Raw genomic sequence first — 23,812 nt, 5'->3', positions numbered from 1 at the left:
AATGCGAATAGTATCAGTATGAGATACTAAAGAGTATAATTGGGAAAATTTAATAGTTTCAGTTGATACATTTTTTCGTACAAATTTGTGTTTTATGTCACATAATTCTTATCGTTTAAAAAGGTATTGAAAACGCTATGCTTTAGTTCGTAAACATTTTCATGATCGATGGTAATTCGCTTGGTTAAAACGTTCGTGATGATTTTAGTACAGAGATAATTTGATATATAATATTCAACACGTATAACAAGTAGGAAAATATCGCAAACGATACTAAAATGATATAAAAGAGATACGGAAATCTAACAGCTTAGAGAAATGTACGAATAGCAGAAAATACAATATTTCGTATACATACACATTATAAATACACATACAGATAAAATTCATAGCTGTTGCTAGTAAAAAGATTTCCAAAGTGAAGTGACTGAATAATTCAACAATACAGAAACGGTTTTTATTACGGATAATCTTGAATAAATCACAACGACAAGATTACATACAATTTTATTCGAATGGGTTGGGTAAGGAAACAACGCGTTTAGAAAGAAAAAAAAAAAACGTTTTATTACACTTACCTACGATCTGTATACGTGAATATACGCAAGTCACGATGTTACATACACAACAACGTACGATCCTGCTCGAGGGTGAAATTTTTAACGGGATCTTTGAGATGTTCAAAATATTCTCAACCCTTGCGTAGAGCACCCCGCGAGGAAATAGGAAGGAAGTTTAAATCACGATTTCGTGTCGGATTGGATTAAAAACATTTCTTCGTGTTCTTGATATGTCCAAGATTGGCGAACGCAATGAAAGACTTTGCCATAGATGAATAACGATCAAGGGAAACGATTATTTAAATAATAGACAGCTAAGCGAACGATGTTACATCGTTTGATGTAGTAGTAAGAAAATGTTTTGTACTCTAATCCATTTATTCCTTTTTCCCCGTATAATAATATTTATTGTGCTTCATGTCGATGATCCGTTCCTATGGTAAAATCTTTTCCACGATTCGTCAAACGGTTGTTTTCTCGAATTATCGCTCGTAACTCACGGCATTCCCTCTTTTCCCGAAAATAGCCAAGCGAGTTTACGCCCGATTGAGTATTCGTGACCATATCACGATCACTGAGTTATATGTTACAGCATATCGACTACATTAATATTCTTCTTCGACTTATAGCTCCATTCCATTGGTTATGCAGCTTAAGAACGCGATTACGTGATTAGTTGAGGATAAATTTAACGGCGAGTTGCGAGTTCCCATGTCTCTTGATCTACTTTCCATGCGAATCATGGTCGACACTATCGGTTGCTTCACATATAAAACCATAACTGGAGGAAAGGTTTATGCAGCGATGGAATTTGCGATAATAAATGCGTTGAAACTATCTCTCACTCCAGAGTAAAATTATTAAGCGGATCAAACGACTGGCAACTCTGTACCTCTGTCATTCCTCCTGCATCGACACGCAAAGTACGATCGATTAGATTTTCTAGTGGCAAAGAGATCACGGCCCAAGTAAAAGGCATAAATTACCCAGTAAAATCGAGCCTATACATTAATCCTTTTAAAGATACGTTGCTTATGCCACTTAACGCTACGCCTAGTTTATGCACGCTACCACAAATCTTGTTTTCTCTTTATTTTATCGATTAACATGTCGGCTGTTATAATGACTATGTGACACGTCGCTTGGGTAGTTACGAAACGTTAGAAAAATTCGTTTCGAGTTATTCTTTCGCAGAAAAGGAGCTCAACGTCAACCTTATTATTGATATTGTATATACAAGTTCTTTTCTCATTAGTCTGCATCTAATCTCTTAAGTAGTTTGCACCTTATTCATAAAAGAATCTTCAGCTTTCAGTTTATCATTCGACGACGAATCACAGGGAACTATACGATCAACTGTGGATACTATTCACTCACATGATAACCATATTTTTGTCAATATCCACCTTATCAACTATAGATACGACCGAGATCTGTGCATATCCCTCGATAATACAAATTTCTTTTACGAGAGTTGTCAAAGTTCCTCCGACGAAATAGGTTGCACGCCACTGATTCCTCTTCAGTTTCTAATATAGAGGCTTAAAGTGGCGTTTCCTCCTCTTGCAGTTACCTGGGCGTCGGAGGAGGTGGTGGTGGTCATACGGCGCTACCTGTGTAGAAACCTGTTTTACCAGCCATGCCAGGTCCTCGTTTCCTCTTCTCACACTCCATCGTGCTAAATGTATTTTGGGCGATCTGCGACTTTCTCTTCGGGTTCTGCAGCGTCATACTTCTCTGACTCGAATTCGAACTAGAACTAGTTCCTGGCTCGGATACCCTTAAAATCCCAGAATGTATCGTGCCAAAATTCTGATAAATATATTGGGACTGAATAGCCGAGACAGACGTGTTCTGATTTTTTAGAGTGATGGGCACTGTCTGCCCTGCTAAACTATTGTATCGCGTATCGTACCCGAACGGAGTGTCCAACAACGATTCGTTTTTCTCTCCATACCCACTGAGTCTGGAATCGAGGAGACCTTCCTTTTCGGTAAAGCCGCTCAATCTCGAGTCCACCACGTTTTGTTCAGTGGTTTTAGGAGAAAATTCGGAATATCGTGGCTCTTGGCCAACAGAATGTTCTTTATTCTCTGTGAAAGCTATCATATTCTGTCGCGAATCAGACAGAATTCTAGAATCGATTAAACCTTCTTTATCGGCAAAACCGCTTAATCGTGAATCGATAACGCTGGCTTCTGACTTATCCCCGAAGGTATATCGGGGATCGCTACTTTTTGCATCTGGATACGCAGGTAAAACGTGAGATAGATCTGCCTTATCGACATAGCTGATAGCTTGCGGGTTCGAAGCACAGATATCTGGGGCTGTTTTGCATAACAGAGATGTTCCTTCCTCGGGAGCTCTTTGGGATGCTGAAAATGTGATAAATTATTAATTTTTATTAATAAGTTGTCCATTAATTTACTTTAAACTAGATAAAGTACATAATAGAATAAGTCGAAGTACTTTTCGAGGGCTGCCCAAATCCTCGAGCCTGTGGAGGTCCAGGCGATTTCTGGTGAGCTCTGACTAAGTACTCTGAACTTAGTCCTCTTTGTTCCCGTAATTTTCTCTCAGCACCAGGCACCATGACTCTCACCTTGAAAAATCAAAGTAATAAATAAGGTCCAACCAGAATTCAAAATGTAATTAGTTACAACACTCTATATATCAGAATGTTTATTTATATTCAAATAGAAAATGATTCTTTCTTCTTTCAAACAATTTCTGTATCAACTATATTTTATCCTTATATGATATCCATGAAAAGCGATTATTACGACCGTACCATTTCTTCCACTGTGGAGAAACGAGCCATATACCCAGACATAGTCAACACAGCGGCAACTTCCGCGAGAATCAAAGCCAGCCCTGACAATTGAAGGCACCAACCATACTGATACTGTGGCAGACCGTTGTCATCAGCTTGCATGGTCGATGTAGAGGGCAGACTGTACTTTCCCGGCAATTCCAATGATGCATCTGATAAAGCAGATGCTAGGACTATCAGGCCACCACCTAACGAGAGTCCTGGAACACAAATGAAATTATTACTTGGCTTACATCCTAATGTCTTGAATATTTATGGTTTTCCGGCGGAATCGGTTCGACATTCGTGATTTACCATCGAAACTATGCTCGGTGTACTGTTCACCGGAATCGAGCCAACTTGATAAACTCCATTGGATAATATGTAAACTTTCGTAACAGCCAGATCTTTATCATGGACTGGATGTTTTTGAATTCAGTGCATTTTCAAGTTAAATCATTCGTTTCTTGTGTTACCGCTCTGTAGAAGATTTGAAACTTCAATATTTATGAAGGGTTACTGTCTTCAAATGTTTTATACCCTTTACTATTTTCTCGCCAACCTAACAAATTTTCTACGATGGTTTCTGGAAATTTCATATTTCTGATCTTATACTCAAATTTTCTAAGGAGAATTGTTTAACTATCGATGACTACAGCGTGTATTTTGTACCAGAGAAACGAAACTAAGAAGCATGTAAAAAGAAACACAAATTTGTATCTATATATATTTATAAATAAATCTCTGAAATCTCTAAAAATGTAGCATCGCAAGTTCTATGGAATGTATCAGGAACCTTCGTTTTAACATAGATAGTCATTTCTAAAACATCAAGCCGAGAAAAGTAAGTAAGACGGAGTTTATTAATAGCTCGGAAGGGGTTGTCGTGGATTAAGGCAGGTGAAAAGTTGAGAAACTGATCCAAGTTGCTGGCAGACCAAGTTCCTAGGCTTCAATCTTCCCTTTTATTATCGTTCGATCGCTCGTATCTTTTTAAGCCCGGCCAACAACGTTATTGCATTCTCGTAAATACGCTAGCATTACAGTGGTAATGCGAGACGAATGGAGCCATTAAAATTGATCGTTCCATAAAGCTTGTCGCGTTTTCTGCGTCCTTAACTGCGCCTTTCGGCTGAATAAACGGCCCCACTAACAGTAATTGAGGTCTAACATTGCTCTACATTCTTCCTGACCAACAATTAAATTCAACGTTTCAATGAAAAGAAAAACACAACAATCCATGAAACCATCCGCTCTAAATACATAATCTTACCTTCTGAAACTAAGTAATTGAATAAACGAATTCTAACAGTGTGCTGAATTATTCTGTTAAAACAGTTAAATCGATCTGTTGCAATTAAAAGAAGAAAATAGTTTTCGTCGCGTACTCTTCGTTCGAAACGAAAATTTTCTCTTCGTCAAAAACGAGTACTCTTATCCTTTCGAAGCTCCCCCTGTCCTTCTTTGAACATATCAAAAAGGCCGTGTTGGCCGCGTTTACTCTTTATCTATAGCGTATTCTTACCACGCGTAAAGCGCGCCGCATAAAAATTTGCATACGCGTAAAACGAACGAGGCAAGCTTGGTGCCGTTTCCTCGACAGTCGATTCAATTCCAGTCGCACGCAGCCACCGTCGACGGGACATTGTTATGACGGGATAAGCCCTGCCGTTATTGCATTCTTAACGACAGATAGTCGGCCCGCGTCACGGCGACCTGGATTATCTCTGAAACGCGCGACCTACGTTCTCTGAGTCTTCTTTTCAGATCGTTTTTGAAAGACTTCATCTGCTTGTCGTGTCCATTTTGCTTCTATTTCACGAGGATACTGTGTTGTTAAGTCATTCCATAAAAAAAGCTCCCTCTTTATTTTATCCCCTTTAAGTTCGTTCTTGGAAACCTTATCATATATATGCTTATTACCTTTCTGTTTTACAGAGTTACAGACCTCCGATTTAATGCTATTAATATCGTTGAGGAAATTGTTCTATATTATTGTCAGAATTATTCCGTTGAACTAGATTATTTATTGTTCGTGAATATAGTTGGCGTGAAATATGCACGTTTTATTCAGAAATGTTAAAAATACATATATATAGAGCAAAGTTATATTAACACCTAAATGGGAAACTGCACGTTATTTAGTAAATTGAATAACTTTAGCTAATATAAATCGTCATTTTCGATGGGGAAGGTAAACACATCTCTGTGGAATATCTTCGATAATTCATTAACATGATTTATATCTGCATTCAAAATATTACACAGTTAATACGACTCATGTGTGATGTGACGTATGATGATAATTCAGATGAACGTGACAAAGTTCGAAAATCATCCGAGATTTCTTAAGATTCTCGGTCTTTTTGCTTCCTTGCTGCAAAAGAGCAATAATCGGTGCACAAGGCAGTCATAGATTTCAAATTCGCTTGGAGATTAATTTTAATAATTGATTGCTACTTCAGCTTGTTAAATTGCAGTGGGCATAAAAAGCATGCATATTTCATTTGCGCGTCTCAGTTGAACGCTGAAAATGTGTCTGGATGAATTTAAATTTCAATTAACGCTGCCATACGTTTTACAATCGGACGTACGTCGTTTTAGGGGCAAAGTTTATGCTCCGTTTCGATTCGGGGCACGTATCCGCGTCCTCTCTGAACATGAACACGCGGAACGCACGCACGCCTTGTCACAAAGGTGATTTAAAATTTGAAAATAGATAGCGATCGGAATCAGCTAATCCCGTTGGTTATTTATTACCTTAAATCAATAACGTCTACATTGAAATATGTATTCAGAAGGACAAACATTGAATTTGTAATTTATCTGACAGTAAAGCTTACTTTTTCTAAAATTTTGTACACTGAAATACACTGAGAGTAATTTTAGCAGAGAAGGATTTCGCTTTTAAAAAAGTTATTGAAATGATAACGCTAACGAGAACTACAACATTCAAATGGATTCTCATTAAAATGGATTCTTCGTTTTTAATCTCTTAACCTTCTTGTTTATTATATTTTGTTTATTTATTTATTTTTATCGTTAAAGGAATTTTAAAGTAACACTGAACGCTGGAACTATCAAACCCGTCGAAATGATCATTTTCAGATTATTTTTTACTATTACTGCAAAGATACTGATATTATTGCCCAAATTAATATTGATTTTCATTTATATAGAGAGATAGTTCGATATTAATATATTTTAATTAATATCGTTTGAATTATGCTTACTGATTTATATGTGGAATATCTAGATACATATTAAACGTCGGCAGTTCTAGTGTTAAATGAAAGAACCTTGCACTTCTTTATTTTTTAAAAGATTCTTAATTATTCGAAGGGAAGAATCTAGGTGAATAGGTTTTTTTCTAGATCATCCGAACGTAGCTGAATCGCCCCAGAGAATCCACACGTGATCCAGCATTTCACACGTATTTTACCGTGGCACGTACAAAAACCTGTTCCCCCGTATCGACGAATCGAATTTCTATACGCAGAGGGGTTTAATTAGCGCACTGCTTGTCAGCCGTTGCGTTCCCTCATTCACCGATTTCATTTGCAAGTATGCCGGGCTAGACGCTGTTTATCAATTAGCCCTAGTTAGCAGGTACGACCCAATTTCACGCGTCTTCAGAAACAAGCTCCGACAGATGTGAAATAATTATGCGAGGAAAGGCCGTGGTACAAGTTTAAGGTTCGTTAAGGGTTGTGAAAGGGATCTTTGTTGAATTTGGGTTAATCCTAATTTGTCTGACTAATTACACTTGAATCTGATTCCTTCAGATTTCCGAAATTGAATTTCTTGAAATAGCACCACAACATACAGGATATTTGCAACAGATAGTGGCTACGTCCAACAAAGTAATTCTGTCGTTTTGTCGATCAACTTCGTTAAAAGTATAAAGCCGCACACGCTTTATTCTTGTTATACGATATTCCTCTTATACGATGTGACTGATAACAATTCCAAAAGATGAAATCAATATTAGTAAAAATTTACATTCATCAGTCACGAACGAATATGCTTGACGTATTCATCCAAATTCCTCTTAAATTTCCTCGGGAAAAAAAGGAAGTTTGCAATTGTAATTGACGCAGACAGATGACGAAGATTGTATCACTATGGGAGTAGTATCGCGGAAATAAATCGGGGCTCGTGAATCATATCAGCAAACGAAAGTTCGCGGACAGTCGTCATCAGAACGTCGACGAGTTTGGAATATTCAATCGAGAGTCGTCTTCAATTTCCCCGTTGACTCGATTCTGCTACGCTTTGTTCTCGGACGACTCAACCCATTGCTCAATTAATTAGCAGTAATTGCAATTTAGTCGTGGAACGTTGGATTCGACGAAGTGAACTCGACGTTTCCATTGACGCAATATGAACGTGGCATTCGGATTCTGTTCAAAAGTAAACGTACAGGATCCTCGTGCTTATCAGAGTTAATCCTGGGCGAATGTTGAATGGAAATTAAGCAGAATTAGCGGTTACCCACTAATCCTTTGGACCTCCCGCTTTAGAAAATTTCGCAGAAGTCGTGTAAGCCTTAATTATGTAATTTAACAACATGTATTATTTGTATTTTGTAGAAATACCAAATTAGAGATGAGACTTTCAATGTATGAATCTCAAATGAAATAGTCGAAGCTATACGTAATATATTTAACGATTAAATGGTATTTCTCTCTCTCTCTCTCTCTCTCTCTCTCTCAATTTTCTATTGATTGAATCCTTAACTAATCCAACTGTAAGATTAGGTTCCAACGATTAGGACATTTTGTTATTCAAGAACTTTTTATTTTTCCTATAAATCTTGGGATTCTTTCTTGTTTCCATTCAGAAACTTTTGCGATGGCATCCTCCGTTCAAATAATCTCAATCATTCGACCCAAATACTCTTCCTTTACACTCCTGGATCCTAAACCAAGTACACATCATTCGCACATCTATCGATCTGTTTCCAAACATTCTTCACCCGCTGAACAAAATTCCATCACTCTTGCGCTTCGAGGAAATTTAAGAATCGTGTTTCTTAGTAGATTCTCTTTCCTTGGTATACCAATTGTTTGCACGTTCCGTGAATTTTCGAAAGATAGAAATTTTGGACGATTTACAAGTCGCAGGATAGAATAATCGTGTGAAAATATTCTGCAGAGGCATCAAGTTTTGAACGGGTAACTGTACAATTCTGACAGTCAATGAACGTCAGTAAAAGCATGAACGACGTCCAATCGACAGACACGTCTGCTCTCGTTTATTGTCTATTATCTCCCATGTCCTGGAATATATTTTTTCCTGTAAAGGAATTGGAGAAAAAGTTGCTCTGACATATTTCCACAAACGTACACATCTGCATTTGATACTATTCACGAAGAAAATAAAAAGAAACATATTTTAATAATCTTTCATATGAATTTTATCCCGTACACGTAGGTATATTACATATTTTTAATAATATGTTATATTCTGGACGTTATCTGCTACTATATAAATATTTTTCACGAAGTGGTTCAACTGCAGCATTCAAGTTCAGCTGAGTATGATCATCCCAGGAAAGATTTATACATCATCCTTATCGTTATTGCCATCGGCTAGGAAATAAACAAAATACTTAACGCCGAGAGCGTTTCAGTGATGGCGAATCGCAGAGAGTCGAGCGCAGTAGTAGCGGACTGCACGAGTCAGCCATAAGAATTCCGAAGACCAGCACTCTGTTAGGTCTTGGTTAGATACGAGCTCCGAATATAAGCTCTTCCCCTCTATCTGTAAGTTTGTAGATAACAGATAGAGAATATTAACCATTAAACATGCCTGTATTCACCAGAGAGTTTCCTCTGAAAATTTCGAAGAAAATAAGAAAAAGCGTAAGGGAAAACAATATAATGTGCACATTTTGAAGCAAAACTGTGGTTTCCTTTATATAAATTGATGAATATGTCGACGAGAAGGATTCTGTCTAAGAACTATCTGAAATTCTAGTAAAGACTATTGCGTAGTTATGCGATGGATTTTTGTGAGCGTGTTATTGAAAAGTTCGTTGGAGAAGTCGTAGAGAATGATTTCACTATTAGTAATGTCTCCGAAACTTGTTGCTGTCACAGAAGTTGCTCGAGTAACGAGCGACCATTTTTCCTTTGACTTTCCTTCTTTATTTTCTCTGGTGTTTGGCGTCTAAGAAACTTTCGGATAAGCTCGAAATTCATCGAGGTAAATGTAAGATATCGGTCGTACTCTTAGAAAGTTCAAATCGATTGAAATTAAGGAAAATAACGTGTAAAAATAGCAGTGATAATTATATCAATTTTTTCTGTTATCACGCAGTTTGCAGTCGTGGGTACGAGAAGTTATCGCAATTTGATCGTTAAATGCGTTATGTGACATATCGATTTCCAAAGGTTTCATCCAATGTAGGTTAATTCTGTCTAGGATCATTCAGCTGGTAACGAGTATTCAGTGAAAAATTTATCGTTCTACCAGTACAGAAGTTTCGTGTTTCATTTTTTTGCAATGACATTTTTTAAAACATCATTTATTTATCGTAAAGTACAAAAATATTAGATCGTCCTTGTTCGACGTTAATTTTGCAATAACTTCTATTTCAATACAAAAATTACTATTTTATTCATTTCGCTCATCCATAGAGATTATATATACTATCCTAAAATTAATCTATTCCAAAGTTTTTTAATTTCCTGCATCCACGATATTAAAGTAACGTTTTCAAACACTTTAGCCTTTGTATAATGCAAATACCCTCTTTATGAATACATTTTTGATGCGAAGTGACGACAGAGCCAGAGATAATCTTGTAAGACGCTGGCTGGAACAGGGAAACAGGAACAGAAATTTCCTTCTAAGACAAAATGCAGCTGCTGGCACCTCCTGTCTACCTTCTCGTATCCACTCCAGGTGGAACGTAACATGCATGTACCTTGTGTTCACCAGCGTGAAGCATCGCCGGTCCCTGGAAAGTAGCTTGCATCAAAGTTGACAAACTTGATTCACGGAACTTGAGGAAAAGCTTGAACAGTCTCTGCTTCAGCTCGCGTAATTTAAACTAGTCAAACTGTGTTCTTGCTAATTTAAAAGATAATATAGATTAAACCGGAATTCGGAAGGAAGTAATCACGTACTTTCATGTTTGATCAAAGAAAAAGACTCCCCACGTGTTTTTAAAGAGTGCAGTTTTAAAAATGTATACGCGGCTATATTATAAACTGTGTATCAAAATTAATTGAAATCTTTTTTTATTTTTATAATCCGCGAATGGTAGGAAATGTACCATGACAAAATATGTACCATTATTTTCCTATCGCAGATCTTTTCTTCCATTTTTTGAACCGCTATAGCCAAAGTCAAATTAATTAAGAGTCTTTTGGTTTTTTTTATTTCGGATAAAGAGTACGCTAGGAAGAAGAAAGATATAAGAAGCATATGGTTTGAACAAATTATAGAGCTACGTATAGAAGAGTTGTCGTAATAGACAACCAATTCGAGAGCACTTACAAGAGAAACAAACGTAGTTAGATATTACTTTAGAAGGAAAACTCGGTCTCTTGAGTCATTTCTTCTCAAACACCGCTGCTGTCGCGCAATAGAACAGGGAAATAAGATTCCAGCGGTAAGAAATCCTCTAAGGACTTGCGAACTTTTGATTACGTCGGATCTTGTTTCCACAAGATCAAATGATCTCTTTGAAAACATCATTAAAAATACTGCTCCCTCTGTATCCAATTTTCCAGTATCTAAACTTCGTATCATATCAGACAACTGCTTTGGAATAATCAAATTCGCGAAAATAATTAAACCAAATTTGTTACTCTGAAAATGTTTATCAAAGATTACGATTAATTTCTCTAAAAATATTATTGCAATTTTTAATAATTTTCTCAGTCGTACTAAGGTATGCCACAATATTATATATTACGTTTAATAATAAATGTAACTGCAAAATTAAGAATATTTCTCTTTATTCGATTTGAGTAAATTCGTCTCTTAAGAGTCTTCAAAAAAGAAATTATACCAGAAAATTCAGCATTTCCTGTCGCTACTTTCGTCTCCGATCAAAGAAAGTTTACTAAAAACACACATGGCATTCGTCAAGAATTTCAGCCTCCAACCGGAATCCTCGACGAGTTCGCCAACTGCACATGTTGAAAAAGATCGGCTCTACAGTCAAAAATTCCCCTCTGACAATTGTTCACGTGTAGGAAAATGTCGAAAACGACGGGGTTTAATCCGTGGAGATTATAAGAGTCACATCGGCAACGATTTTGTAGATCCCGAGGGAATCGCGAATTTCTTGGACGGCCAGGAGTATTTCGACCAACTATTCACTCCGTTGAGTATTCCAGCACGGTTCCAGCGCATAAATTTCAAGCGTGCCTGCGATGCTTTATGCCGGCAGGATTAAATAACTTGACCCAGTCGCAACATATCACGCCTAGGAAGCATCTCACCTGCCCCCTTCCAATTGTCGTTCTCGCACATTCTTTTCTAACATGGTCCACCCTTTTCCCACGTTCCTTCACTATGAAACCCTTTCTTAAAACTTGTATTTGTCTTCAGTATGCATAAATGTGCGTTAAAAATGTTTAACATAGCTATTTAAATGTAGCAGGATTTGGTCGTTGATTGGACGAATATACATTAGGTTTTATAGTCGTTAAAATAGTCTTAAAAGTAGAATAAAATACGTAATCGTTACCCTTGGCAACAATTTTCTGTCATAAAATTCATCGTCAAACTGAAAGCACGTGTGGTAGTTCTCTCTGAATAACTTTCTCTTCTCAATCCTCAGTAAACACGCGTTTTCTTTTCCTCACAAAATTCTCCTTCACTGTTTGTACCAAACTGTAATCGATTGTAATTGTAATTGTAATTGTAATTGTAATCAATTTCTTCTTGCTCTATACCAAATCTCTAACATCAGTCCAGGCGACGATTGATCAATCCCTCCTACCAAATTATGATCAGTTACAATTCATTCTTTCTGTATATAAAACCTCAAACATCAACCCGGAAAAAATTTTTAAATTATTTACGAACACGATTTTCGTTTGTGAAAGTCCCGTAACCAGCGAAATATTTAAGTCGCACTCTAACCAGCTCTGAATAACTTCTATCACTGAACCTTTAACGAACACACTTTTCCTCTTCTCAAGCTGCCTTTTGGACCTCTTCCTTTCATCTATCCATCTAGAAACCCATCCATAAGGATCCCCAAACCTGTTCAGTTGGCTTCCTTTCACCAGCCACTCTTTGCTCACGAAGGGGTGAGTCTGGTAAAGTCTCGCGTGGCATTTCTCCGAGATGCAGCGAGTCTAAAACACGGGGACTTTCTCCATTGTAGTTGTAGTCAATGTTCCGCTGGTCGTCGTCGTGATCGTCGTGGAAATTGGATCGACCATTCGATATCGCGGCCGGTATTCTCGAAATTCAAGCGGGCGTGCTTGCTACGCAACGGCCGCTCCTCCCCGCCGCTCGTATTAATATTAAATTCCGGTTGCTGGTGGCTGAGCCACGGGTAGATGGCTCCGGCATGGCCGTGCCTCTGGATACCGACTCGCAGACAAGAATTATATGAGCGAATGCTTCGCGTCCCTCCTGTCCGACGCACGATGGATCGCGGCTAGTTTTCACGAAAACGCTCGCCAGGGAAATGAATTCGGTTTCGCCTGGTTTGGGTGTTAATTTGCTGCACGCGGACTAGTCGTAAAATTGGCGTGGGAAACGTGGAAGTGTTGGCTGAGATTTGTTTTGTTCTATTTTTGTTTTTTTTTTGTTTTTGTTTGGTTTCTAATTGATTTTAAGCGTAATTCGCTGTGTGGAAATATCACGTGACAAGATGTTTTTTGTTTTCACCGTTTTGTGATGAAAGAAATTATATGGATGTATAATAAAGGGTTTTTATAAGTATCTTAGCACGGTAGATTGTAGATTACAGGCACGAAAATATTGAGAAAAGCTCGTATTATGATATTTACTTAACTAATTATTTTAGATATTATTTTGCATATGATTTGCAACGTGAAAATATTTTAAGATATGCAATAGCGTATTGTAAAGATTTTATAAAGAATGAGAACAGCGAAATTCAATGTTCAGAACATCAAAATTTCATACGCACTAACCTAATATCTTCCTTTTATGTAGTAAGATCTAATCTCACTCAAATTTCCTCAAAGAAAATTCGTGTAATGATTCAAGATCAGCGATCATTGGGAAGAAACGAGCGATGTTGCTTAAGAGTCGACGATAATTCGTGATCAAGCGATTCATCCTCTTCCGCGGATGGACCGCGTATTTGTCATGATTAACACGCGTCATAAAACGAGCCAGCTTCACCGTCGAACAATGCCGTGCGAATTAATGAGGACATGAGAACGAAGGCTGTCATTCACTGACGCGGAACTATGATCTCCGATTGGCAAGGGAGAACTCGGTTGCGACATGTTTGTTCAATGGGCCCCCCCCCGAACACGGCTCATTTCACGGATCCCATTGATAATCAAATACTTAACACGCGATGAATTACGATTGTCATCCTGACGAAATCATAATACGTATAGAGAATGTGAAAAGTATACAGAGTTCCAGAAGGTGTTTATTTTGTATAATCTGACATGAAGAATTTTCTACGAGAATGTCGATTAGAAAAACTATGTCGATAGTATGTCAAAATAAAACGTCTAAATGTTCATGAATTACCTTTTTGTAAGAATCTAGGTCTTTCCTCTTCAACGGCTGACTGTTCTTGCGAGTCAAGGGGTGTAACGTCGAGTGTGTCGTCAAGAAGTATGAAGAAGTACATTTGACGTTATAATAACGACGTCGTTAGGCGAAACTTTCCTCTCTTACGTGGCTTCACTGCGGTTCAAGTAGTCAGTTTTTCGCCAAGCATTCGCGGTATCAATAACCTCATGATCTCTATTTTTGCTTTCGTGACTGCTGCCACAGAAAACAATTCTTAATTCCAATTAGAACTTCAAAGATAGAAAATACTATACTGTAAATCCTGTAATAAATATAACGACATAAACTTTCTAGAAATATAAAAATTCTCAAATAACGTGCCAATAAATTGTTCCTAGGAATAAATCTTCGCTGTTTACAAAACATTTACGAACTGCTCCACAACAAATAGCCAACAATTCTCGCGTCATAAATACCCTATCAAAAATCCTTTCGTGTCAAGAGACAAGTGATATCTTCAACAAGAAGAAATTACGATATTAACTAGGGAAGGGAACGATATTGAAAAAAAGAAAAAATCGGAATTCACTCTGTAGAGGTTGCTATCTCGAAGGAAGCATATCGCACGGAACGAAAGAAATCGATTGGTCACCCGTGAAAGCTCGCAGGAGGCAACATGATTTATCCGACACCTCGAGCGTGCCCCAATTTATCAGAAGCTCGCAGGAATTAATTCGAGATAGGATCACGGTATCGACGGGTAGATTTGTATGACGGCCGGATGGCCAGTGCATTGCCACGTTACTCGACGCAATTTGTATTCAGGCGGTGGCTAACGCTGACGATAGTAGTAATGGCAATGGAGCCCACGGCTTCCTCAAGATAACGTCCCAATCCCTCGGCTGTCGTTTTACCCCGGCGATTAGCGCAATCTGGAAATCGCATCGAAGTTTTTTATTCCTCTACAGCTCCTTGATCTAATAAGAGATTCTTCCTCTCGTAAGTCGGATATCTTCTAGGGAATCGGTATAACGCGCGAAATAACGCGATGGATACAAAATATTATAAGAAGTTATCCGCTGGGTATCTTTTTCCTGATTTATCCGTTTCTACGACGCTATTATAATTAGAAGACTTTCAAATTGAAATTCGGTAATTGAGAATCGAAAACATTTTCACATTTTACTACAAAATCTATTTCACAATTTTAATTAACACGTTCGCTATGGCTCCGATCTTCGTGCTACATACTAACGAGAAGTGTTCATATAATACTTGTCTTGATATTGTGAAATTTTACGTATGCGTTTAATATGAATTATTATGAAATACTTTCTCGTAATTTCAGGGTTTTCAGCTCACGTGCCCTATTCAAGTACATATGTATGTGTTGACTCGTGCGCACGTCATACGTAATGAACATGTTTAGTGCATCGTGTGTTTACGATCGACGGAGAACTATGTGCTTTCAGTTTCTTGGAATTGATTAGAACTTAGAGCCAGTGATCTTCAAATATACCTGGAATAAGAATAATGTTCGAATAGAAATTTCGAATTACGCTGGTGATACGCTGATAGAATTAATAAGAACAGGGAACAACAGGATAATTGGATTTGCGTTAATCGCGGCCGCAATTGGAAGCCGAATTGGGAATTAAAGTTAAAGTGGGAATCGTCTAGGGTTGGGGGTGGTTGAAACGTCTGGAATCGGCAGTGTTCTGGTAACCGGAGAAGCGGAACAGCGAGAATTGTTTCCGATCCAGTTAAGAGTGCATCTCTGATTTATGAAAATTATACCAGGGCCGGTTGTGCTCAAGTTTCCGAATTAATATGTAACTACGCTAATGAAGTGCAAATTTCATGTGCCTGCGGGACAAACAGCTACGTGCTCTCTAATTAACGCTAATAATTAACGCCGAGGAATTATCGGGCGAATTCGTTTGACGCGAAACAAAATTTTCTCGTGGAACTGTGCTGGAAATTGGAGAAACCGTGACGGGTTTGCAATTGATTGGTTTTATAGGGATTCAATTGCCTATACCTTATTTGCTTAAGAAATAATTCTTCGCGTATGAGTTCACGTTTATTTCTTACTTTAGCAAAATTTTCTAACCAATATTGTAGATACAAAGGCAAACAGCGAATCTCCATCCTTTAATTTTTTAGATAAGAAGAATATCCCTTTTACTGAAAAGTAAATTTTTCTTTTATTTGATACTCCTAATTAAAAGCACGACACTCATGAATTAATTTTATCTCCGTAGCAGATTCAAATCTATTCAAGTATCAACCTCCACTTTGTTTCTTATCTTTTTTTTGTGCATTTTTTTAAATCGCCAGCTTAATTCTCTTTATTCCATCGTGTTAATCCAAGCACGTGTTTGTATTTTCCCGAGAATTATTTTTTCTCCTCTTAAACTGTTGTTACATTTGACAAAACTAGATTAAAGAATAATTAACCAATTTTTTTAGTAGTCGTTTTGGTCGTAGTCACGATACTAGCTGCTGACTACTTTCCCCGATAATATGGAATTAAAAATAGCATTTTGTAACTATGTTCGTAACATTGTCCAGAGTAGGTGTTACTTTAATTAACAGAAGCGAATTGTAAATGAAATTGCTTGAAAGTTTGTATAATACGATTACTTGATATATCTACAGTAGAAACAAAACCAATTCGTCGTATTTATATTTTGTGAACAAAATTATGAAAAATGAAAAGAGGCTTGTAAAATTTTTGAATATCTAGGTACATCAGAAGCTTCTACATTACATTTGCGTAAAATTCCGGTAGAATAAGGTCGTAGATTTGTCAAATATTATAAATTTTGCTCACTGCCGAAAGAAATTAGAATGTAACTATATGGTAATTTCAATGGAAATTCAGAAATTATTCGAAAGGCGAGGGCGGAATATATTCTTTTGTTCTGTAGGAATTTAGTTGGTTCAGGTTACATGCAAAATTCGCTGTTGAATTTCTCAGCAAAGTGTTCAACGTCTTTCTCCTGTTTTTCTTATTTTTACCGCTGTAGAAAGATCGGTCTTCTGTTTTTATCTCTTTTTTCGTAGCTACATATTCTCTGTTCTTTTATTCTTTTTAACGGGAAGTTGTTTGCGCGTCAGGCTGAGAAATTAATTCGAATCTTTTTCTTTTGTTAGGTCACGCCACTGGGTGCAAGTTAACTTTCGTTCTGTCTTTAAATCGTGTTCTCAAGTAGTTCTTTCGTCGCCAGTCACAATCATAAACCAAGATTTTTCAAGAATAGCATGCAGGAGAAATTTCTAGATTTCTGTCTTTTCTCCTCAGTTGAAACGTAAATTATGTAAATTTAATGAGGGTACAGAGGAAGAATGGCACAAATAATAAAATTTGTGACTTTGAGTGTGAAGCTAAATTGAAATAGAAAACTCTAAAATAATATTAATTGTGTTTAATTGGCCAAATATTTGGATATCCTTAAAAATTTATAACAGAATCTAGATGGATCTAGGAATAAATATGGAGCGATGGTTAATTCTCAAATGTCCAAGTTTTAATTAACGAAGAAGCCAACCACTTGTATTAACGTAAATTGAAAAGTTCTTACAAAATGATATCAAAGAAGCAATACGTATCGTAAAGTGCATAATTAACGAACGGAGACAGGGCAAAAAAGAGGTGTCAAGAGTGGGTGGAAGGTGGCAGTTGGAAAAGAGAAGAAACAGGACGAAAGGAATGAGAAGCTTGAATGAAAATTAAAGAGCAAGAAAACGGGTGGAGGGGTACGTGATGCGTAGGAAAGGGTGGTGAAACAAGAACAAACTTCTCGCTCGAGTGGATTCCGGCATTTTCATACAGCGTGCAGCTAATGAATGTAGTTACTATCCGGAAAAGTAATTTTAATATGCCGTATCGGTAATTTTCATCGCTGCCGGGGATCATAAACTGCGCTAATAGTTTCCAGTTGTCGACCAGGCGGTAATAGATACATTCGGTTAATTAATTTTCATCTCGATTCCCCTCTAAACAATTCTCGATTTTATTTCCATGGATCGCGTGATCCCTGACCTGTGAAAAATTATTTTTCACACTGATAGAGAGTATATTAACCCCCACGAAGGAACATACACATTTTCGATATGTGATTGGAGAGGAATCTTTCGGTATAAAAAATATTTATTTGCGAAACATTTTGGTCTCATGAAAATTTATCTTGAACTTATCTTTTAATAATCAGATGATTAATAGTTAATATTAAAAGAGCGATTGCGAAATATTAAATCTGTTATTCTCTTGTTAAACTCAAATCTATAGAAAAACGTACAAAAAAAGAAAAAAAGATGAAAGAGTGATCTAGAAAATTTCCTCGCCGTTCTTCTCTGTGATTGATGAAACGAACAGAAAGATTCCATTTTCCCCAGCTTCCGGTCCGTCAACCGGGTGCGTACCAAAATAAATCATAGTCGAGTATGTAGCAAATGTTTACAAAAGCCGGGTCGATTATAACCCGAGTCGAAGAGGGCGGAACATTCTATACCTTCCAAAAAAAGCTTCCGAATCTAGCGCCGACACTTGAAACGAACCATAAGAAGAATAAAAAGAAAGAAGAAAAAAAAAACGGGCGAGAAAAATGGACGAAAGTGGAAGAAATATTAATCGAATTCAAGTAGGGAAACTTTCGAAGCTATTCGGTATTATTTTATCCCCACTCGATTTTACCCTCTCTTCCTCTTGCATCGTTTACGCGAACGAGGCAACGATCCGATTGAATACAGCCGGCGCCAGGTTTTTCAGGGACGTCACAATGAATCCTGTCAAACGAGTGAATCGCAAGCTTTATTTCGACCGCGTCAATATTTGACGAAGGTTTCGATATTTCATTACATTGGTCGTCCGCTCCACTGTTTTCACCGACGTTATTTCGTAAACGAAATATCCGGCCGCGGCTCTAGCTCGCGAGAAATCTCCCAGTGCGATTTGCTCTCCTTTTAACGCGACCGCACCTGTTCGAATTATCGATCATTTTATTCTATTTCCACCGGTGGAAATTGTGTAAATTTGAGGGAAATACTGGTTATACTCGCAACACCGAGCGGTTTATCGTGTTTAACTTTCCGCATCGCGTCCAAGTGTTCGTGCCTTCTATCCCTAACAATCGCTGAATAATATCAGCGAAAATATTTGTTTAATCCTGTGTAACGTTACTTTTCCGACATTTTATACGGCGGAAATGGTGTATTTCAGATATTTTTTATTCTATGTTTTTGGTTGAGAATATTACACATATATTCTTTTCTTTGGAGTAAGATCATAATATTTATGTAAAAAACATTTTACCCAATTTTTAAGTTTTCAATCATGATAACACGACATTCTGACATTTTCACTGTCGCTAGACGCTTTGCCATTTGTCGTTAGTCGTCGTCACGTTTCCATGACTTCAGTTTTTGTTTCAATTTAACCAGCGCTTAAGCGCGAGACGAGCGTTTCCTGTATTTAATGGTGTTCTATTGAAGTGAAACGATCTACAAATACACTAAAAAGACTGGTAATTTGTGAGCTTAATGATCCAGTGAAAGAAAATGGTCAGCAAATGATTATAATCCCGATTTCTGTAACTATATGGAACAATCAGGACATAAATAAATAAATTCATGCAATGCATGAATGTAGAAAATAAATTGAGATAATATGATAAAGATTCAATAATGATGATGGATTCAATGTAATTTTCTCAAAAAGTGTATGATAATTATACAATAACAGATTGAGTGAAAAGTGCCGGCTGTTGGGAGTAAGATCTACGCCGAAATGTACGGTCACCGAGACGTTGATGAAAACGATTTAGAGACTTAAAAGTAGAAATCTAGTGATTGATATATTTATGAATATTTATCATTGTAGTTTGTCTTTCGTACCATCCTTCATAATTTGAAAGAAATCATTAAAACTCAATCTCAATATACAATAAAAATGATCGCTATTTATTATACAGATATCAAGTTATCATTAAATGGTTGTCGTACGAAATGAAAATAGTGGAAATACCAGAAGAGACAGGAGTCACAAACAGCGTTTGTGCGAAACGATCGAGGCGCGAGCGATGTAACGATCGAGGCCAGGAATTTTTGGAAATTACTCAAAACGAGCTGAGCAATTTCAATTAAAATTCTGCGCGCGAACGCAATATTGGTCCCGGAGATCGTGATTATGAAAGTAATCGTGTCATGGAGACGCGGCCGAAATTGCTGGAGGAGCACATTCGACGTAGCCACCGACCAATCGCGTTTGTTAAAGCCTGACGTTCATTAAACCACCATAGATGTTTGGTTAATTCGCAGCCGCACGTTTCCGCTGCAAATTACCCAATCCAACTGAATTCTCCGCACCGATTACATTTAATCCCTTCTCCACGAATTTTCCGCAATTCATTATACACCGTTTTCAGAATCGTTGGTTTTGTCTGAGATAAATTTTGATTAAGGATTTAAATAGTGTATATGTAGTGCATAATATATGTAAATATGTATGAGAGCGTCGTATAAGCATGCAGAAGGTGATATCTTATGCAAAATACAACGTAATTTAATACTTTGCTTCATATTATTGAGTCACGTTCGTGATTTAGCAAAGACGAGTTGAATGTGTAAGAAAATTTAGTTTTAATCCTAGTTTAAGCTTAATTTTCCCGTGAAAAATATTAAATATGAATAGCATATGATGTTTAAATATTTTCTATCCGACAAGGTACTAGAACAGTTAATTAAAAATGATGATAAAAACAAATTACGAATAATCCTCTCCTGTTGACAACGTGTGCTTCGATATTAATAATGAAAAAACTTGAAATACAGTTAGTATGGCTGTTCTACATTGTTAATAACCTTACCAACAGAGTTATTAAGCATTCTTTTGCTTATATTTTCTACAAAATATTTACAAAATTTTGGACGCACTTTGTTTCTCTTTCTGGATAAACGTAAATAAAAATAGAGGAATTATCGTGAAAAGAAGCAACAATCGATTAAAAACGATAACCTTTCGTTATGGAAATTCATTTTTAAAGTACTACAGGTGACGAAAACGTGGCTGGTATTCGCCACGTGACGGTCGAAACGAGTCGAACGAGGACCAAGGTCGATCAGAGATTCATGACGCGAAACTAACGCCCTGGCGATGTTCAGTTTGCTGGAAATTCGTCTGCAAGACGAACCATTCGATCGGAGCGGCCAAGAAATTCACGTGGAAGTTGGCAGTGTCGCAAAGGAGCCACTCTATCGAAGTTCGACCGCATCAGAGCAAGCTTCGTCACACTTGAACCCCGAAAAGTGCAGTGAACGTGTCCCGCGGCGATTCTCGCGCTTCTATGAAGGATACACTGACCCCGAAGTTGGACCGATCAATGATCACATCTTTTGAAACTAACTTGAGAAGTTGACTAGGGTAAATAAAGACCGATTTCACCTCCGAATCGCACAGTCAACAATGCTGCGCCCACTTTCATTGAAGAGAGGCTGGTCTTCGATGAACTCAGTCCCCTTTCTATTTTGGCTAGTCATTTTACAATGATCTTTGATCTTATAAATAAACTTATAAATAAGATAGAGTGACTGCAGTGATTGGAGTGGAAAATGCGATGGTAGAGAATCAAGAAGAGGAAAAAGGGTAAAACCTCTTATCCGGGGGACTAAAAATTAGAAAACTGAATTTAACAGCGAGCAGAAGGAGCGATAGTTTATAGCGATAATTTATGAAGAAATAAAGTAGTTTGTTTGGCAGACTTAAAAATTGTGGATTAAAGGATAGAACATAGGTTCTACAGTGACATCGATGACTGGAGAAGAGTAGAAAGTCGATTGGTAGAAGAGTACGAAAGGAATAAACAGCGAAATTTATGTAAAATGTCAAAAATTAGAAAAACGGATTTGACGATGAATAAAAAAGGCGCAATAATGCTTTGTGAATAAATAAGAGAGTTTGGAGCAGAAGTAAATGTAGAGGGGGCACAATGAAGAAACGCACTATTAGAGCGATAAAGGAATCAAATATCCTTCCACTTCGTTACAAACTTCAGAAGCAAATCTACTGTAGAAGCATAAGAAAGGATCCTTTAAAGCCCATCTTCGTAACGAGGGCCGAAAGGGCCCTTGGAATGATTACGCGACCATTAGAAAGTTCGGTGGCGAGCGAAACTAACGAAATGAAGACAGTCGAGCCCCGAAGGAACGGAGTAGTTTCTACGAAAACCGCGTGGAGGGGGGTCCGGTCCATCGCGATTCCCCGAGAAACTCGGGACAAAGGGGTAAAAGAGAAGGGCGGAGAAACGAGAGAGAAAAAGGGCAATACGAAGGTGGCCGCATTTGAATAAAGTTGAAAGACGTGGCGACGCTCCTTGGCCTGAGGCGTCTTATCTCTAGAGGAAGATCGGAGGGGGGTAGTTTATTCAAATTGAACGTGACAGAGGCAGAATGTCTGGAGCCACCGCGTGCCCGCGGCTTGTCAACTTTCCATTTTTATTTGCTTGACGTATTGAGTCGAGTGAACTTACCCTCCGCCCTACTGAATTTCCGGGAGTGGAAAACTTGGAAAGTGGAGAAAAGTTTTATTCTGTTGATAATGGCACAGAATTTTTGAAATTGGCTATTGGATACCAGAGGGGAAATAAGCATTGGTTTATTAACCCACTTGTTTATTAGAAGTAAGTTTAGAAATGAATCCATTTTCGCGTGATTTCAACGATATAATCGAACTTGCAAATAAAAATCGATGATTGGAAGAATCCTTAGAATTTACAGAAAGGAGATTTGGTGTTCTTAATAGATTCTTTAAAGAAATCCAGTGAGTAACATCGATGAAAATATTCCCATAAAGTCTGTTATTGAACAAACCGGTACAAAGCTATTTTCACTTAAATGATAACAAAGTTAATTCAGTAACGTAAAATCTAATTTTAAACATTACAGCAGAGTTAAACAGCGTAAAATAATTTCATAGCGAAGAGAGAGGCTTGCCTTTTTAACGATATTTTCAAAAATATTTGAGTATATTTAACGTGCGTCTTTTTACAATTTTTACATGGAAATTGTTAACAGCCGAGAGACAGAGAGAGAGGGAGAGAGTGAGATCAGTTCTTTTTGGTTGTTTGTTAGTATTAATCTTTAAAAAAAAAAAAAAAAAAAAAAAACGAGGAATGTTATTTAATACAGGAAGTGATTTCGGCCATGATGAGTAATCACAAGTTGACGTAACAAAACTTTGGATTTCCTTCAAGCGGTAATTTGACCTCATATTTCTCAATCTTCTTATTTCACTTGGTGGAAACTTCCTGCGAAAGTTTCACGATCTGTCCGTGGTCGGTGCAACACAATATGGAGGAACGAAGACAGATAAATAGATCATTTATAAGACTGTCAGGATTGAAGCAGAAGCACAAAGCGTTGACAAAAGGAGAAAATTGAAAAAACGCGGAGCTTGTAGACGATTTTTCAGTGTTTTCAATTAATCACGGTAAATTAAACTTGCTACTTCTTCGATTAGCATTTTCCATTTGGACCTCGGCATAGCTGCTGTTGCAAAAATATAAAATATATCATACACTTCGATCCTCGATTGATATCGTTGGGTTATAAATAACTATAACAATTTCGTTGTTTAACTTTAGAATATTTAATTTCAATTTTTTCATATTGATTATTAAATAGAATGTAGAATATAAAATAAAGTAAATGCTTCACAACGTAATAATTTAATCCTTCTTCATTG

At 37.3% G+C, this 23,812-nt stretch overlaps 1 protein-coding gene across 1 annotated transcript in view; it reads right to left on the bottom strand.

Moving 5' to 3' along the window:
• Positions 1 to 34: 34 nt before the first annotated feature.
• Positions 35 to 23,812, bottom strand: part of LOC100644907 — a 162,645-nt gene continuing 138,867 nt past the window's right edge. The window contains exons 5-7 of the mRNA XM_003400796.4: positions 3,352 to 3,593; positions 3,030 to 3,162; positions 35 to 2,935 (exon numbers count right to left, since the gene is read on the bottom strand). Of these exons, the coding sequence (XP_003400844.1) occupies positions 2,160 to 2,935; positions 3,030 to 3,162; positions 3,352 to 3,593 (1,151 nt within the window). The 3' untranslated portion in view covers positions 35 to 2,159. The remainder of the gene's footprint in view (positions 2,936 to 3,029; positions 3,163 to 3,351; positions 3,594 to 23,812) is intronic.

The sequence above is a fragment of the Bombus terrestris genome, chromosome 14 (genome assembly GCF_910591885.1).
Source record: "Bombus terrestris chromosome 14, iyBomTerr1.2, whole genome shotgun sequence".
NCBI classification, from domain to species: Eukaryota; Metazoa; Arthropoda; class Insecta; order Hymenoptera; family Apidae; genus Bombus; species Bombus terrestris.
The sequence above is the reverse complement of the archived record's forward strand: the minus strand, read 5'-3'. Positions and strand labels throughout refer to the sequence as shown.